Genomic DNA, 18,033 nt, shown 5'->3' on the forward strand with positions numbered 1-18,033 from the left:
TAACCTGACTGCTTATTTCACTCAGAAGCTTAGAAGTCACAAAATTCCTTATGCTGCTCAAGGCAGGAGTTATGATCTTCAGGCTTTGCAATGAATGGTACTTTCTGACTAGTTCTAGTTTGTTTGGGGAGGATTTTTTTGGTTGTTGCTATTACTATGAACGGGGTTAGTGCTGTTAAGCATAATGAGGCAGGACTCCAGGCCAAGGATACTCATGTTTGGAAATACAGGGGATGATTCCTTATTTTAAACCACCATTTTATTTTAGAGGAAATAGACTATGATTTAAATTAGAAGCATTGGGTAGTACTAGGCTGTATAAAGGTTGGTAAGTATTGGAGATGAAGGRCAGAAGGTTTTATCCCAAGCAGGCAAACATTTGGACTGCCTGAATTCAAGAGAGAATAGTGGTTGTACCTAGCAAAGAAAGCAACCAGATATTTGGTAACAGAATGGGCAAATATATTTTGTGAAGTTTGACAGAAGATGTGGTTTCAGTCAATGAAAGGGTATTTGTGAAAATAGTTCGAATGCATTATTTTTGGCTGGAAACTTTCTTTTAACGCTGAGGTTAGTGGATTTTATCCAGTAGCTCAGTGATCGAAAGGTTCATCCATGGTGTGGAAGATGTAATTAAAATTTCTGTTCTGAGAAGATTTGAAACCATATTTCCTKACCTTGAATCAGATGCTAAGTGGATTGAACTCAGTTTACTACAGGTCAGGTAAGGACCTTAACCAAACTGACTGTAAAATATTTGGCAACAGAGCTACAAAAACATTTTTCATAAAGCYGTATTATTGACATACAGTTTTGCACTGTTTCTTGAGTCAGCAACTTTGTAGTTTTTCTAGCCATAGAGCACTTGTATTCCGGGTTATCTGCTCTGGTCCTTGCCATTGCCTTTTGCATCAACAAGTGCATCTTACAGACTGACGGGCTCCCCTCTGTCCAGCTTCTTCACCCGAAACCGTGGGCTTGAGGTAGCATAGGGTTAATGCAATGTCATCATGTCTATCCAGATCTGATACCGCAATACAGCACGATCATCTTTCCTACTTATGTGTCTGGGTTAATATAGTATTTGACACCACAGTTTCTAAGGTGGGCAAGATGAGCAACAGTGATATTGCCCCTGCTTTATTATTTATTTTTTTAAGCTTGGTTTATAGCTTCCTTTTGGCTCTATGAAGGCATCCTTATGTCAAGTATATCTCTGAGAAATAAGGACTAGTGGTGAAGAGGATCCTTAATTTCTGACCCAGTTCTATTTCTTTGAGGAAAAAATCAGCAAATAATAGATCTTCATGTTGAATTCCAAAATTGACCTTGTCCCTTGAGCTAATTAGTCATGTCCTTTGGGGTTGTGCTTGCAGTCTCTTCTGGTATATCAGAATTCCTCATTTGTCTCTCTCCTGCCTCCCTTGATCAGGCAACCCTCACAGCAAAGTTTGCTAGATGTAGCAACCTTTGCATGCCTTCAAAAGCAATCTTAATACAGTCAGCTGGAGGGAACAGGCTCTGGAGCAGCAGCTCCCAGCCTCTCCTCAGAGGCAATGCATATACCCTGTCTGTCAAACAGCAGCTTGCTGGTTTGGAATTAAGGAACCAAACATCACTTTCAGATATGGCTCTCTTCTTGGTGCGATGCAGGTATCACTTCAGTCTAGCAGTGATACCGCATGGAAAGAGACTAGAGTAGCACTGGCGACATCCTGGTTTTGTTCTGTATTTGAACATTTGCCTGTAGGATTCACTGTATCTCACTGTGCTTCTGTTCCTCTCCTTTAAAATAGGAATAATTCTGTTTTTTTGCCTTCCCATCTGGGAGGACATGCTGTGTAAAAGTTAGATGTTATTATTTATTTGTGCATTATTGTTTCTTTGTCCTTTAGCTAAGCTATTAGAAGTGAAAATTTGTACTGTTCCTATTTGTGGGACATATTCTGCTCTCATGTATCCCCATAAAGTGAGACAGATCATTGGGACATGGTAGTGTGCGCGAGGGAAGAATTGCAGAGAGGAGGGCAGGATTTTGCATGCGGAACGTTTCTCATCCTGGCAAGATGCTGTATCCCCCCTGCCCCAGGTGGGCAGCTACCTCCTGCCAGCAGGCACGTCACCCTGCCAGGCGCCGGGGAGAGGGCTGCTGCCTCGGGCCCCTGCCGGGGCTGCCGCTGCGCCTGCTCTCCGGAGAGACCCCGGGCCGAATCACCCGGGTCTGTTACTCACCTTACCGCTGGTTCAAGCGCTGATACCTGCGGCCTTCCTAGCTGGGCTCTGCTTGGATGTAAATACAATTAGGCAGCTCTGACTTCTTAGGTGGGCCATACTTTTTGTCTAGGAGACATGGGGACCAGAGCCTCTTCATATCATTCCTCCCTCCAAAGGATTTCTCACCTCTTCTTGGTTATAAAGCTATTTGCTTTGTCTAGGTGGTTTGGTTTAGATGCATTATTTTTACTGGTCGTTTCTAATTATGATATTCCTGGATCACCAAATACGCATTCGCCATCATCAGTGGCTTCTTCTCATGTTATTTGTTTCATGTTCAGGGAATAGCAACCAGATTGCAAAATAATGAGCTACCTTGTGTATTTCAGAAACATACCCCTCGCAATATGCATTTCAATGATTATCGTCACAGTTGGCTATGTGTTAACAAACGTGGCTTATTTCACTACAATCAGTGCTGGGGAATTGCTGCTTTCAAAAGCTGTAGCAGTGGTAAGTTACAGAAGACAAATACAAAGCTATATCCCTGCTGCAGTTTTGTTTGTTGATGTATTCTTATTTCCAGGAAAAAAATCAGTGGGACACATCCAGTCAGGCTTTTGTATGGTTTCTCTTTTGCATTAGCGTCCAGGTGAACTTAGTTTGGTTCTCTACTGATGAATGGGATTGCACTTAAGGCTGCTGATAGTATTTATAACATAGTGTTAGCCCATCTTTATTTACTTAAGATAACAAAGTCAATGGGACTCAAACTTACAGCCAAGTACACACTCAAAAAATTCTCCTCTAAATGGTGGGCTGACCTTTTGGGAAGCAGGCAACACAGAGGGATTTGAGGAAGTAGGAGGTCTGCACTTACTTTTGTAGCAGGAAGCAGTAAAGTTGTCTCTGCACAATTGTGTCCTGAGTCATTAAGAAGGGGGTTGGTGTGAATACTGGAGTTCATTTGGGAAGGAGCTGCAAGGCAGCCTGGCTTGGAAATGCTTCTGTGATTGTTTGTCCTGATTTGTGGTGATGACACTGATTTTTATATTCATGCTATCTGACTTGCAATGAGGAAATAAAATTTTGCATGTACTTTCCAGTAATGACACTGCTATGGCTTTTTCAATTGATGTGGCATTTAAAAAATGACCAAATTCTGTAGCTCATGGGAGATTTAGAAGCAAAATGTTTTGCAAACCTCAAGAAAATTAAGCACATCTCCTGTGGTGCCCAAAATCCAAATTGAGGCTCTTACTGTAACCTAGGACAATGAAATGTGCATGGGTGGCATATTTTGTTGGACGGTATCAGCTAAGTAAATTGAAGGCTATAGAGAAAGATATTAGGTATTAGAACTTGACCTGTTCAGGCTGGGTCTTCTCTTTGAAGTCATAATGATCTAAACCAACCTAAGTTAGGGCCTGATTCCACCTCTGCAGCATTGCCGCAGTTGGCAGGCTGCCATATGCAGTCAGGTACTGGGTAAGAGTGGGAGGCCTGTCCACAGTAATCTTGGTGACACAAAAAAAAAGAGGTACCAAACACACAGGACAAGTTTCAAGGGAATGCAGAAGGGGGTACGAATAAACTTACAATACTTGTTAATAATTTGTTAATAAAGTAAAATTACTTTCATGTTTTATGATGGAAAAATCACTGCATATTTCTCTCTCTTCTAACAGACGTTTGCTGAACGTTTAATGGGAAACTTTTCTTTAGCTGTACCAGTATTTGTTGCTCTTTCCTGCTTTGGCTCTATGAATGGTGGCATTTTTGCTGTCTCCAGGTGAGAAAATGCTAATATTGCTGGGGTTGAAAGGCATGGGATATACTTGGAAAGTAAGGAAGCAAGGGGAAGGGAGAAGAGGATTCCTCCCTTTATCAGGAAATGAAAAATGACTATAATGTTTACCATCTGTGGGGATTTTTCCCCCTTTGTTCCCGTTGGCTCTAATATCACATTATTGAAACCCTTTGAATGGTTTGAAAATGGATCCCTTTGAGTGTAGCATTTAATGGCCTCTTTATTTCATATGAAGGAGGAAAATTGGAGGGAAAATATTAAGCAATTTGAAACACCGATAATAGTATAAGGAGGGCACACATTCAGAGATGGCTTTGATTTCTGCGTATGGGCTTCTCCTGCTACTCTCTTSATTCCAAATATCTTAAACAAGCCTCAGCAGCACTGCTGTGCTCTATGACTTTCATGAGCTGCTTTGCCTAGCCACAGTAATGAGCACATTTAAAGTCTGTCTGCATTTATTTCCCACCAGGATGTTCTTTGTTGCCTCCCGCGAGGGTCACCTTCCGGAAATCCTCTCCATGATTCATGTCCGCAAGCACACTCCTCTGCCAGCTGTCATTGTTTTGGTAAATCATGCAAACAAATGTTCYTGCACAAGCATTCATATTACTGCCTTGCTCCGGAGGATTCAGACAGAATTTGGGCACTGCTTGAGTCTCGTTTATTAATGTATATCTGGGCTTTGGGCAGGGCGGAGGACAGGAAAGAGAGGACTGAGATTCGGGAGTCATCTTGTTCTCTCATCACCTCTTGGCAGCAGCACTTGACTGCCTATAGCTGCCACCTAACTCAGGTCTTACTGTCCCGTGTTTTTAGGGACCTGCTAGTGCTTAGCTAGTTGCCTTTCAGAGAAACAAATTCTTTTTTTTTTTAAAAAAAAAGGATGGGGGGAATCATTTAGCTGAAAGTGCAGCGAAGCACCAGCATCTGGGAGCACCCTAAAGGCTCGTTATACCACCTTACAGTGAAAAACTCAAACAATTATGCACCAAGATAATGGCAGGGGGAACCCTCAGCAGTGCTGTGTGTTGGTGATTAGAAAATGAGCAAGCGTGTGCCTGGACAATAGTCTGTGAACTGTCTGAGGACAAACACCAGAATTATAGAGGAACTCCTATACTGATTTCTACAATAGAGGCAGAACTAGACGTTGGCCATGTGTTTGCATTGCAGGTTAATTTGTATGGTAAAATACTAGGACAAAATGGCAAAGTACAGGCCTCAAGCCAGTTTGCATAATGCCAAGTGGATGTGCACTTAATATGCAAACTTCTTAGGAAACCTGTGGGTGTTCAACCCCTTTTTTGGGACCAATGACTGTAATGTGTCTGGGCAGACCTCTGTACCTGRGTGGACTTCTAATCTCAGTAGAAGATGTGTGTGTGTGTGTATGTGAGTGTACTCTAGTATGATCAGATGCTTATACTGGAATTTAAATCAGTTTTTGCACTAGATTTCTAAAAGTGCTCTTCTGARGTGCCAACTGAAGTGTTGAATTTTATATGTACACATACAACTGTAGGCATCCAAATTTTGAAAGTTAGGTAACATAATTATGATGAAAAGTTTTAATGGAATTCATTTTATATAAACATTTACTTCACATTTTATTTATTTAGGTTGAAGTCACATCTTTTGTGTAAATTGCATTGATTGTTTTCTCTGGAATAAAATGCACTGAGTATGTTAATGCATTTTTTTCCCCTGAAAATAAAATTCTACTATTGCATCTGATCCTGTTACACCAGTGCATTAATTTCCTTTGAAAAAGCCACAGATTCTCATATGAAGATGGCATTCCTTCAGAAATTGTCATTTTCTTCTTGCCCCAATGCAAGAGAGTAGTTGCAGGATATATTCTGCTGACAGTCTGCATTTTAGCATTTTCTTGTTTTATTTCTCCTGCAGAGGTCTAAACACTGTAAGAACGGAAAGAGCTTTTGAGGAGAAATTCAGAAAATGAGCATATTCATCCTTTAGGCTTGGGAAATAAAAAAAAGTCTTTAGGAATTCATAAATTTGTGTATTACATATATGCTGGTATTTGATAGATGTATGTATAACAACTCCAAGAAACCATGCAATCCTATTGTAACACTACTTTGTTTCTTTTCTCAATAGCACTCCTTCACTGGCCGTGGCCCTTTGTTACATTATCATGCTTATAGCTGAATTTTAAAACTTTTAGGGCCTGAGTCTATATAGAAGAAATCCTGCCCAATATAAGTCAGTGGTAAAATTTCTGTTGACTTTTACATGGAAGGAGTTTGTTTAATATCTGTGTGTAAAGAACCAAGTACTTTGTAAATCATTAGAGGTTGGAAGCCAGAGACCCGTATTTGAAATATTGATCCTTCTTGCTCAAATCCATGCTGTCTTCACTGCTTAAAAGATAGGAAAAAGGAGGGGAGGGGGCAAGGCTTTGACTCAAGATAACTAATACAAGTTAGTTTTCTTGACATAAAGATTTAGCCCAGCTTTTTACCACATCCGCAGTGGATTTTACCTGGCTGCCTTGTTACAAACCTACAGAGGCTGTCACTACCAGGAGCTTCCGTTTTTCTGAACATGAGGCTCTAGTAAAGGATACTCATTCCTTCATCTCCAGATGCCAGGACTGTGTCATTTCAGACACAATGTGTCTCATAGGTCAAGTGTGGACTGTCCTTCATAGCTGACCCAGGCTTCAAATATTCACCTTTTGTCCATAGATTACCCTGAAATAGAGCCATGTAGCCTATAAAAATCATCTAACTTAAGGTACAACACTTGAGTTTATCCATAAGCTTTTGCCTGCCTCACAGAGATGCCTTACGTATCTCAGAATACCTTTTTAATGAGGAGATGTATTTATCCTAGTGTTGCCCTTGTCTCCCCTTCTCGCTGTTCAGTAGCCTCCTGAGTGACAGCTAAATGCGCCCTCTGCTTAGAAGTGTTTGCATTTCAGCCGCGCAGCAAGCCTACACCCTGCGAGCCTGAAAGGCATGCTGCAAACGCGAGCTGGTGTCAACCCTGTGGGTACAGCCAGCATCCTGTGGCGTGGAGCTAACCCCGACTGGGCCCTCTTCACCCAGTCTTCCTGGTGGGCCTGGGGGCCTGGACGATTCCCTCCTCTTCCCCAAGACACCTGGCCACCTCAGCTACGTGTTGATCATGCACGTGGTCACATGCAAAAGGCAGGCCTCAAGTCTGGGACCCTCAGGTGTCCCCCAGGAAAGGCTGCGTTTCTTGTCCCCATGGAAAGGTTTGATATCACTGCTGTAAARTAATAGAGGTCAAGCCACTGAAACTCTGATGCTCTGAATTTCTTTTGCAGCACCCTCTCACAATGATAATGCTATTCAATGGGGATCTCTACAGCCTCCTGAATTTCCTCAGTTTTGCCAGGTGGCTTTTTATTGGACTAGCAGTTGCTGGGTTGATTTATCTCAGATATAAACATCCTGATATGCCTCGTCCTTTCAAGGTAACCTCCACTCTCGCCTGTTTTACATGAATCCTTCTCCCTTGTATCTATTGTGTAGTCAGACAGTAAAGGAGCATTTTCTGATAAAAAGTTAACCTCCTTTTCACGAAAAGCAGAATTAATAGAAAATAGTCTTTTACACTGAAGAGTCTCCTTGTGTTTTCCTGCAAGATCACCAGGGTTACCCTGGCTGAGCTGTCTTCTGGAAAGAGAGTTCTTTCCAACTCCCCGGTGGTTGTGGGGGAGCAATTGAGGTGGCTGTGTGAAAGTGAAGATGTTTGCTCAGTTTTGCCTGCCTGTCGTGTTGAGGCAGTGTGAYGTAAGTTGAGGTCTTTATACTCTAACAACCTGTGTGAAAATACCCCTAGTCCTATGTACTTGCATAGGCTTCACACTGCAAATATTAGGGTGACATGTGCCAACCTGATTTTCAGCCAGTCCTCAATTTGACATCTGCCCTGGTAAAAGCCTGAATATTTTTGCCTCCAGTATTCGTGTCAGGCATAAGCATTAATATTAAACATTTATCTTTCATTTATATTGTCTATCCCATATAGAATATGCCAATCTGATGTGCAAATAAGTTACTAGTCCTTTTATTGTGATATTTGGGACTCACAATTGATTTGCTGACACCATTATTGTGAACCCAGAAAGAAAATGCTAATAGTCTGGCCAACAGCACAATAGTCACTTTGGCCTTGATTCTGCCACTCTTCTTGTTTATTGTAAGTAGCATCTTACAAAGTAAATTGTCCCATTGTGTGTATGGAAAGATAATGTCCATCATGAATAAAAGTGGAGGAATCTTTCCCTATTTATGCATATAGTCAAGAAGCCTATTTTACAGAGGACTAAGAATGTGCACTGTTGCATTCTTGTACGCCTGTCAGCAAATAAGAAGGTCAACGGCACAACCCATTTTGCTTTGATTAAAAAAATGCTTTGACAGTGCACAAAAGAAGAACAGTAATGCTTCAAGGCATGAAAGGAAGGGAATAATCTCCAAGGAATTTGCCAATTCTCCATTACACCAAACATCTCACAAGCCATGCCCATAGGCATTTCCTTCAGAGGAGTGCTAAGATAGTGATTGTAGTGGTGTTCTTGAAAATTGAGAGAATTAATTTGATATTGCTATTTTTTGTACTTTGAGCACTGACACTGATAACGCTATCAGTCATACTGTCAGAAAGTGCTTTTTCAGTAGCTATCAGTTGCATAATGCTATCAAATATCTTTATCACTAGTCAAATGGTGTTTAATTTGCTCTCCTCCTGCCAGATTTTGATTTTTACCTTAGGAAGAAAATCAATATGTTCTTAATAGTTTTAAAAGGTGACTTGAGCTCCTCGCTGTGTTTTAAAATGTTTTCTAATAGGTAATTATCAAAGAGGAAATCTTTACTACAGTTAGTGCTGCTTACTTACCTAATGGAGGATTAGAGAAAGGACTTTTGTAATGTAACATATTTACAGCCCTTACATTTTAAAGGATGTAAAGCAGTACAGTATTTTGGTGTGTAATTAAAAGACTGCTGTGGTACTTAATGCATAGTCCTCTGCTTAAGTTGCTTTTTGCAGTTGCTTGCATTTTGCATGGATGTTCTAGATACTTGTATTTCTCCGGAACTATCTTGTAGTGCTGAGTTTTATCCAATATACATTGCATGGAACACTAAATGCCATTGTCATTCAATAACAAGGTCAATGTAAAGTAATGGTTGTTTGTGTGGTTATCTTTCAGGTGCCTCTATTTATACCAGCACTGTTTTCTTTCACTTGTCTCTTCATGGTTGCACTGTCACTTTACTCCGATCCTGTCAATACAGGGATTGGATTTGCAATAACCCTGACTGGAGTTCCCGCCTACTACCTCTTTATCGTATGGGACAAGAAGCCAAAGTGGTTCAGAAGGCTCTTAGGTAAGTCCCCCCCTCCTCGCTGGCTCTGGGAATTTTTCAGGGCTCCCTGTATTGTGAAATCCTTTCGATTGAGCCTCTTCCCTGCTCTGATCTGGGGGTGACAATGCATGTTTCTCCTTGGTGAATGCTATAGCACTGGTCTGCCACTTACAATCAATGTCAGCTAACTAAAGAGATAGGTTTACAGCAGCCTATGCCTTCAGCTACAGAGACTGACTGGAGTTTTTCCCAAGCAAAAGGCACTTCAGATGACTGCATATCTCTCCACTGCTCCCTTTTCACTTCCCTCCCCAACAAACATCTGATTCCTTTTAAATCACCGACCTTTTTCCCCTGACCATTTGCCTATGCTAACAGAGGAAGTATTTCCTGATAGGGAAATTGTTTTGGAAACATAAACATCACAGTTGTGATGACAGGACAGGCTCGGTACTCGCTTTGGGGCCATGCATCTGTGGGCCACAGGGTAATATTTGGCAGGGGCAGGCGCGGTCAGGCTCGGTCCGGGTGTATTGTCATTAGGGACAGCTTCAGACAAAGGGATGACAAAATACACCGTACCTGGCACACATCTGTGGAAACTCTTGCTGTGTTTCATGACAAAATGACTTCCAAGGGACTTAGCTATAGTATTTCACACCTGAAATGCACTGAGAATCATTTTGATACCATTTCTGAAAAATTTTAAAAGCATTTGTGAAAGTTCTGATGTGTTGGAGAACTTATTCAAAGCACTTCAGCCAGAAAGAAAAAAAAAATCAATACCATTTATTATAACCCTTCATCCTTTTTCTCTTTTTTGTGACTCAACATGATGTGAATTTACCAAAATGGAGGCAATTTTCAAAACAGAAATGAAAATATAGGCAAAATTTTTGAAAATATTTAAGAAGTGATGGATAATTTGTTAAAACAGAAAGAAAATCTTTTCTGCTGCAAGACAAAACAAAACAAAAGCCAAACCTATGAGTTTTCAACAAAAGTTTGTTTCTTTGTATAGCTGCCGAATTAAAAACATGTGGATTGTCTTCACTGCTTTAGTATTGAGTAAAGGATGTTTTAGAATGCACTGCTCACAATAAAAGACTATATGAGTGTGTGTGTGTGTGTATATTATATATATATATAAATAGTTTAGTTTTTATAGCACACACACACACACACACACACATATATAACATATATTGTGTCTGTTATAGAATCTATGAATTTTCCTCTCAGTTCATGCTGGAAAGTCCATAGACAATAGGGCAGAAAATATTTACAGAAATGATTTTAGTCAATTTAAGGCCAGCAAAATCTGGCCTCCTTAATTTTAAACCCATGAAGTTGTATATTATTTGGAATGACCTGGGGACGGGTAGAAAGTTTCAGTGCAAATGAACACAGTTGTATGCAAAAGGACATTATATTAAATAGTTTTTATTTGTCTGCTTATAATTTCTCAGCCTTGATATTTAGGGACTAGGGAATTTTCCTTTACCAAACCCAGGAGATTTTTTTAGCGCTTTCTGTGAAGTCTCAGAGGTTTTGGAACAGTTACTTGAATCTCTGGCCACAGGATGCCAGTGTTGAACTGCATTACTTGGGTGAGAGAAAAAATATTCTCTTTAAGGTAGACTGGATACATGTGAAGGTTTTTCTGCCAGCTGTGACAATGAAGCAAAATCTTCTAGCTCTTCAGATAACACAAAACTCTTCTCCTAGAAAGAAGGCCAGATGCCTGTGTAATACATACGGACACACTGTACTGGCTCAGAGGGGAAAGCAGCAGAYACCAGTCAGTGGGTGAAATAACTTGTTTGCTTTGCAATTATTATTCCCCAAATAACAACAGTAATGACAGAAAATTGAAGTTGACAGTTTGGGGTGGAGAAAAGTGGCGATCCACTTGATAAATAAAAATATTTCTTTTTTTCTCAGAGTAAGCAATAAATGCTCTCCATGGAGTCATTATAAAAAAAAACTGAATTATTTTGTGAAAGTTAAGGCTGCTCCATTGCATAGCCTGAGAGCATTTTTCAAAAGCATTGAATCAGGATAAATTCATTTAAGGTGCCTCTGTGAGATGTGGGAAACAAAAGTCATTGGGCAACTGCAAGCTTTAATTTCTAACCTTGAAATAATATGCAAGGCTTTAGATGAAGTTAGAAAAGAAAGGATAATTCCAGACACTGAGGTAAATGGACAACATGATAAAATGTGACTGCAATTTACCAACGGTAGATTTTTGACAGATTAACTGGGTTACTTTCTTTGAGAAGACAACTGATTTTTCTTGACAAAGGATAATGTGATAGATCTAATCTACTCAGACTTGAACAAAGCATTTTGTGTCGTACTACAGGGGAAGTCAGAGCATGTTAGCCTGAACACAGCGTCATGCTAACAAGGCTATTCCCAGGCTGCTTCATCCGCGCAGCTCAGTGCACGAACAGAGAAGGCGGTCTCTCTCTCGCCATTTGCAAAGTCACCTTTAGAGGAATGTGACTTGTTTAGCTGTCCCAAGATGGCTCTGAGACGAGAGGTGACTGCTGCTCATAAATCCCGTGGGGAATGTGTTTAAGTAAWGGACAGCACTGGTGCAAAAGCACCCGGGTACAGACCAGCCCCACATAACATGAGACTGCAAAATAAAAATGGGGTTTGTAAAGATCAGAGGAGAGGGAAGTTGAACAACCACAAGGAGGAGTGAGGAAAAAGACCCAGGCTGAAGATGGATCATGATCAGTTTATGAAAGGGATTTCAAGCTGGCCACAACAGCAGAGCCCTCAAATGAATTACCCATCTCCAAGTCTGAACTTCTTTGCTCTTTGGAAAAGTATATTTTGACTGTCCTCTATTGCATTTGCATTGCCCATTCTTCTTACTAAATTAGTATGTTAAATAAAAAACAACCTGCTTGTTTGTGAGGTTAGTAGGGTCTGGGTGGTACTCTGCAGTAAAAATAACTTTTCATTCTCTCGTCTTCCAAAGGAATTTTAGTGTGGCACCAGACATGCTTGCACAGATCATTTTCAGCTAGCACAGGCTTCATTTGACCACTGCTATTTTTCTTTTTGTAGAATTAATCTGAAAATGAAAAGAATCAAGTCTAGCAAATCCTACAGAAGTAGGCAGATCAATGTTTACAAGGACATGGCACCCACAGCAGAACTCTTACATTTGGACTTCCTCAGTTGAAAACTCAACCTTAGATTCATATTTAAAAATCCTTTATTTCTTTATAGTGGACTGAACTGGGAAGAATTAAAGGCTGGGTGCTGGCTTCTTCATAGCCTGAGTTGATACCGGAAAACAGATTTTCTGTTTATATAACAAATTGCTACTTTAAGGGTTATTTACAAACACCACTTGCCACTTGCTCACTCAAGATATAACATTGTGTATTCAGTTTACTTCTCCTTGTTGAGCTGATGATGTTGGGCTCCATAGGAATTCATCTCAGCATTATGCTGCCCCAGTCTCATACATATTCAGTAAATTTCTGCTTTCTTTCCTTCCCCAAGCTTTATTTGGTGCTTATAGATAGCAGCTCAGTTTTTTTATAAAGGTTGCCCACTGGGCCTTATTTATAGTGAGTTCTCCTCTTGAAAACGAAAAATGGGCTTTAAAATAGAAAGAAAACGAGCCTTTAGTCTCATGGTATGTTAAGTTGTCTTGGTATAAATAAGAATCTGGTCCTGTAACTCCAGGTACCACTCAAAGCAGATGGTATAGAGATACTGCCTGGCTACAGACTGAATCATTTTTTTCAAGAAAATACTCCTGACACTGTCTTACTCTGTGCATACTGCAACCAAAAAAAAACCCATGCAAGCAGACTCCCCCTCCCAAACTTGGCTCCATTGCTTTGCTTGTGCTTCGCGGCAGTGCAGAGTGATGCTCTGCTGTATGAAAACAGAGACTGCTGCCTGCCCGCAGCCACARGGAGGACAAGGTCTTGCAGCAGGTGGCACAGTCCAGTTAATCAAACACGATATTAAACTCACAGCCAGTTCTGGAGAAGCCTGGGTCTTCTGTGCCCTTTTCGTGGCACTTTTACACCGTCGCTCAGCTTGATAGAAACTCTTTTCTTCTCCTCCAGTTGCTCAACCTCAAACCAGGAAGGGGYGGGAAGGCAGGAGTCAACCCCTGCTGGCTTCCCGCTGCCGGCTTTCCTCCTGGCTCAGCTCCCAGCTGGCAGTCCCTGCTGCACAGAGGGGAGGGCGATGGAGGAAAACGCARTCTCCATCACCTCTCAGCCTCTCTGACCCCATCAGTTCCTAGCCAAAGGGCAACCTGGCTTGCATTGAACCGGTAGCCCCAGAGAGGAAAGTAAAAGATGGTGAAATTTGTGTYAGACAGGAGAGCAGGAAAGTGGATTCAGCTCATGTCTTCTGTGAGTTACATTGTGTTTTACCCCTCCTCACTTTATATTGGTGTCAGTGCCAACAGGGAGTGCTAAACAATGGAAAACCAGAAATTTCTCTTATAGTAATTCCTGCTGGTTTAAAATGAGTTATTAAAAAAAAAAAAGTGGTAAGCAAAAAGAGTAGTAACTGAATGTTCTTTTACTATTCGTTAGGTAAGTAATCCATGCCATTTATGAATCAGTACTCTAAACAGAAAATCACCAAAAGCACCAAAAGGAAACAAATGTCCAAAATGTCAAACAAATAATATGAAATTGCTTCATGTGCATGACATTCTTAGACCTGTAAAGAGGCATTATAATTGTCATTTCCCCCTTTTTTTTTCTTTCTCTTTTGTTTAGGCTGATTTTGGCACAGCTGAATTAACTTGCTTGAACTCTTTCAGAGTTTTATTTCAACATTACAACTTTGTTAAAACTAAATAGTTGTGCAGAGTAATCATGCTCTAAATTAGCCTTTAAAGGCATACATACTTTTATTGGACAAGTTTATACCTATATACCCTTCTGCTATCATTGTATATGCATCTCTTTGGATCAGAGGCAAAGAAGCATAGTTAAAAAGAAAAATTTTATGTGAGACACTTAAATGATCTATGCACCAAGTGTATACAACTGGTATGAACAGTATGTGCAAGTAGGATGTATAGCAACTAAGATATTTTTCCTGGTTGCTTTCCCTTCTCATTCCCTACCCCACCCCATCACTCCCCTCTGTGTTTGCTTTTATCTTTGCAGACAGGGTAACTATAACGCTGCAAATCATCTTGGAAGTCGTCCCATCAGAGGAAGACCAGAAATCATGATCCTCACATACCTGAAAATGCAGCTTTTGACTTGGTGTTTCATTTCAACCTGAGGATGAGGGTAGCGAGATTTTTTCCCATCCTAATATTCTGCAAACTGGAAGAGCAAGTCACAGCTGAGATGCATACTGGATGAGTCAGTTACCAGAGCTGTATTTTATCATGTTGCAAAGTTTCTTAATGTGGTTGGTTTATATGTAGAAAGCAAGAACAGAAACAAGAAGAGAATACCTCTCTTTACTATTTCCTCTTTACAGTGTCATATTTTAACAAACTCTAGGTTCTTCAAACTAGGATTTTTTTTTGCATTATCACTGAAAATATGTTTAAGCAATGTTTAAGTAATAGTCGGGTATACTGTGAAGAATGTATCCTGCTTGCTGTCCCTGAAGAACCTAATTCTCACCAGAGAAAGGGTGAGATAAAGCTGCTGAATTTCAGCTAATAACGTTCTTCCTGTCACTCTGACTGGCACCCATATTTTACTTCTTTTGTCCCACTGGGAGCACCAGCACATTGATGTAGAAATACAATGGTTTCTACCACCTCTGCGGTGGCAAGTTCAAGGTTATTTTGTTCCAGAGTTGTTACAGCACAGCATATAGGAGCACCTTCTGAGAACGAATATTTCTGCCAGTGGGGCAGGTAGCTTTTAGCCTTGGGGCAGTGATTTCATACCTTTTAAAGTTTCTACCACTCCGAAAATTATTACTGTTTTTACTGACGTTTCTTTGTGTATATATACATAGGAAATACAGCAACAAAGTAATCGTCTTCAAACAAGTAAAACAAACCATTTGAATGTGACCTCCACTGGTTTACGAATATTTTTCTATCTGGAAAAATATGGACCTCCAGGTATCAGTCAGGCAAAACTATTTTGTATAGCTGTTGGTAGGCAGAAATGAATAATAGTCACTGGTTATATAATCAGTGGGAATTCTGTACAGACATGGCAATAAATGCAATACTGTTTTATGAGTAAGGTGCAAGGCAAGCTACAACAGGTTTGTTGATTTGAGCAGGACATGCGCCTAATCTGTGGGCTTTTATTTGAGCACATTTCAATTAAGTGGGCTTTTGAACACCATGAAAGCGGTGCTCTGCCAACATCTTCTTGGTTTTATCTCAGCTGAAACAGGGAGAAGCTATCAAAACTGATAAAATCAAACTAAATTGAGTTTCATCTTCAGAATAATGTTTAAGCTGAGATTTGGCTCAAATGAGAGTTGAAGTTTTGCCCTTTTTATTAAAAATAGCTGTGGATAAAAGACATTTTTTAATGCTTAAAAATGCTGTTTTATATTGTTAGTCAAAGACTACTCAACCTTAAGATTAAGGTTGTTATCACTCTGTTAAGAAGATGTTTAAATATTCAGTGCACTACTTCTAGAACTGTTTGCTATTAGTAAGTTGTATGTTTCATCAAAACTTTTATGAAATTAAGACAGACTTCCTAAATTGGGAGAAAAGCACAACTAGTAGCCAGACCACTACAGTAAAGGGAGACTGCATATTGTATATGTATTGTATATATCCAGAACAACTCCTACAATTTTAAGGGTTTACAGTAAAATGTCTTAAAATTTATACTTGTTTTTCCTACCTATATTTCTATGGTGGAGCTTCATAGAAATAGGGAAATGGAAGTAACTGATGATGTAGAAGAGAAGTAATTTAAGACACAGAAAACATATTACAAAATATTTTTTCTTTAAATGTTTTCTGTTTACAGTAACTTAAAGTGTTATTTGCAACTTTGTTAGACAAACATTTTGAGATAGATTTTTATGTTGACAGTGCACGTGTCTCATTAGCATTTACGTCTGAGTCAGGAGTGGGCTTCTGAGGCCATGTCCTGACCCTCCCCATTCACCACGTTTCAGCTCACATCGTCGTGGTGCATCTTCAAAGCACACAGCTGCATTCCTCTCCGATGAAAGGAAGCTGCCTGGAAGTGCCACCTAACACGCTGCTCCGCTCATGGACGTTCAGTGCATCGCACCAGAGCTGGTCCGAAGCAAAACCTCCTGCAACAGCGATGGCAAGGATGCTGGGTCTTCTACGCGGACTCTTTAATTCCATGTATTCACTCCAAATGCGCCGCATTACTTGATAATTTAGACACAGCCAGTGTTAACTTGTAGAAATAAATGGTCTCTGTAAGTTTAAGTGAATATTGCTTTTTTGTTTCTCCCATCGTGGACTTTGAAGTTCAGAAATATTACTAAAGTCTGATTCAATGACTTTTTTTACTAGGTTTATTTTCATGTAAGGGGTTAATTTGTCCCTTTGGAAATCCTTTGACTCATTAATTGTGCAGGTGTGTATTAGGAACAGAAAAAGTATTCTGCAAAATAACAAACCAATTTTTGAAAATGCACATAGATTCTAGATTCAGATTTAGCTCCATTAGCATATATGATCACAATACAGAAATATTTTAATGGGATTTCCACTGTGTTATAAAAGTCAATGTTATGGACTTTTATGACACCTGGAAGCTATGCATGTGCTAACAAAAGGAGGAGAAATGGGTAACACAAAATTAATAGAAAGCCTTGAGATATTTTTTAAGACTTTTTTTTTTTAAGTATTGTCTTTGGATTCATAAAGGAAATTCTTCTGGAATAAAGGCCAAGTTTTATATATATATTTCTTATTAGGGCCTGAAGCAGTCAGGGCAATGACACTACTTTTGTGAAGAATTTTAGCAAACATTTTTTCTTCATTTGTTTCTTGCCTATCATGCCTGCTTATCAAATGGACTTTATCAAAACTTCTGTTTTTTTATGTTAAGGTGGGTGCTGCTCTTTTCCTTCTTTGAACTTACTGGTCTTTTGGGGCTTTTGCAGAAGTCCCACTAAAAACAGAAACAGAAAATGAAAATTTTATCTGAATAGCAAATACTTATGAGGTTTAGTACCCCTCTTAGAGAAACAATTCAGTATTTGAAGCCTAAGAAGATGCTGACCTACCTTTGCACTTCTGGATTTGGACTGTGTGAGGCGTAATTTTGTCCGAGGGGCACGTTTTCATTTCTGAAGCCTGCTCCCAGCTCTCCACAGGCACAAGTGCAGCCACATTTTCCACAGTGCTGCAGGCATCAGGTCTGTCCCAGCCAGCCCCTCCCAGCCTGCTGGTCTGCCTTGGCTTTTGAGGGGCTGCTGGAGTGGAGCCAGATGGTTCCCTCTTACATTCCTGCATCAGCAACACATTCCTCATCTGGATTTGGGGTTTTCACAGGTCATTGCTGCTGCTCTGGGTAATCTCCTTTAAACACAGGAATCAAAGGGGGCAAAAGAGAATCTTATTTTTCAGAAGAGGTGCTTGTGGCGTGACAAAATTTAGTTATTGTGCACGTCATGTGAGATACTTCCAGATCCCTCCTGTAG

The 18,033-nt window shown here is 40.1% G+C and overlaps 1 protein-coding gene across 1 annotated transcript in view; it reads left to right on the plus strand.

Moving 5' to 3' along the window:
- The window catches only part of SLC7A11 (solute carrier family 7 member 11), a 61,539-nt gene extending 45,000 nt beyond the window's left edge, over window positions 1-16,539 (plus strand). The window contains exons 7-13 of the mRNA XM_026064382.1: window positions 2,604-2,727; window positions 3,903-4,006; window positions 4,497-4,593; window positions 7,344-7,493; window positions 9,240-9,417; window positions 14,571-14,699; window positions 16,525-16,539. Coding sequence (XP_025920167.1) covers window positions 2,604-2,727; window positions 3,903-4,006; window positions 4,497-4,593; window positions 7,344-7,493; window positions 9,240-9,417; window positions 14,571-14,638 — 721 coding nt within the window. The 3' untranslated portion in view covers window positions 14,639-14,699; window positions 16,525-16,539. The remainder of the gene's footprint in view (window positions 1-2,603; window positions 2,728-3,902; window positions 4,007-4,496; window positions 4,594-7,343; window positions 7,494-9,239; window positions 9,418-14,570; window positions 14,700-16,524) is intronic.
- Window positions 16,540-18,033: the final 1,494 nt, after the last annotated feature.

Source organism: Apteryx rowi, unplaced genomic scaffold, assembly GCF_003343035.1.
Source record: "Apteryx rowi isolate R43461 unplaced genomic scaffold, aptRow1 scaffold_215, whole genome shotgun sequence".
Lineage (NCBI taxonomy): Eukaryota > Metazoa > Chordata > Aves > Apterygiformes > Apterygidae > Apteryx > Apteryx rowi.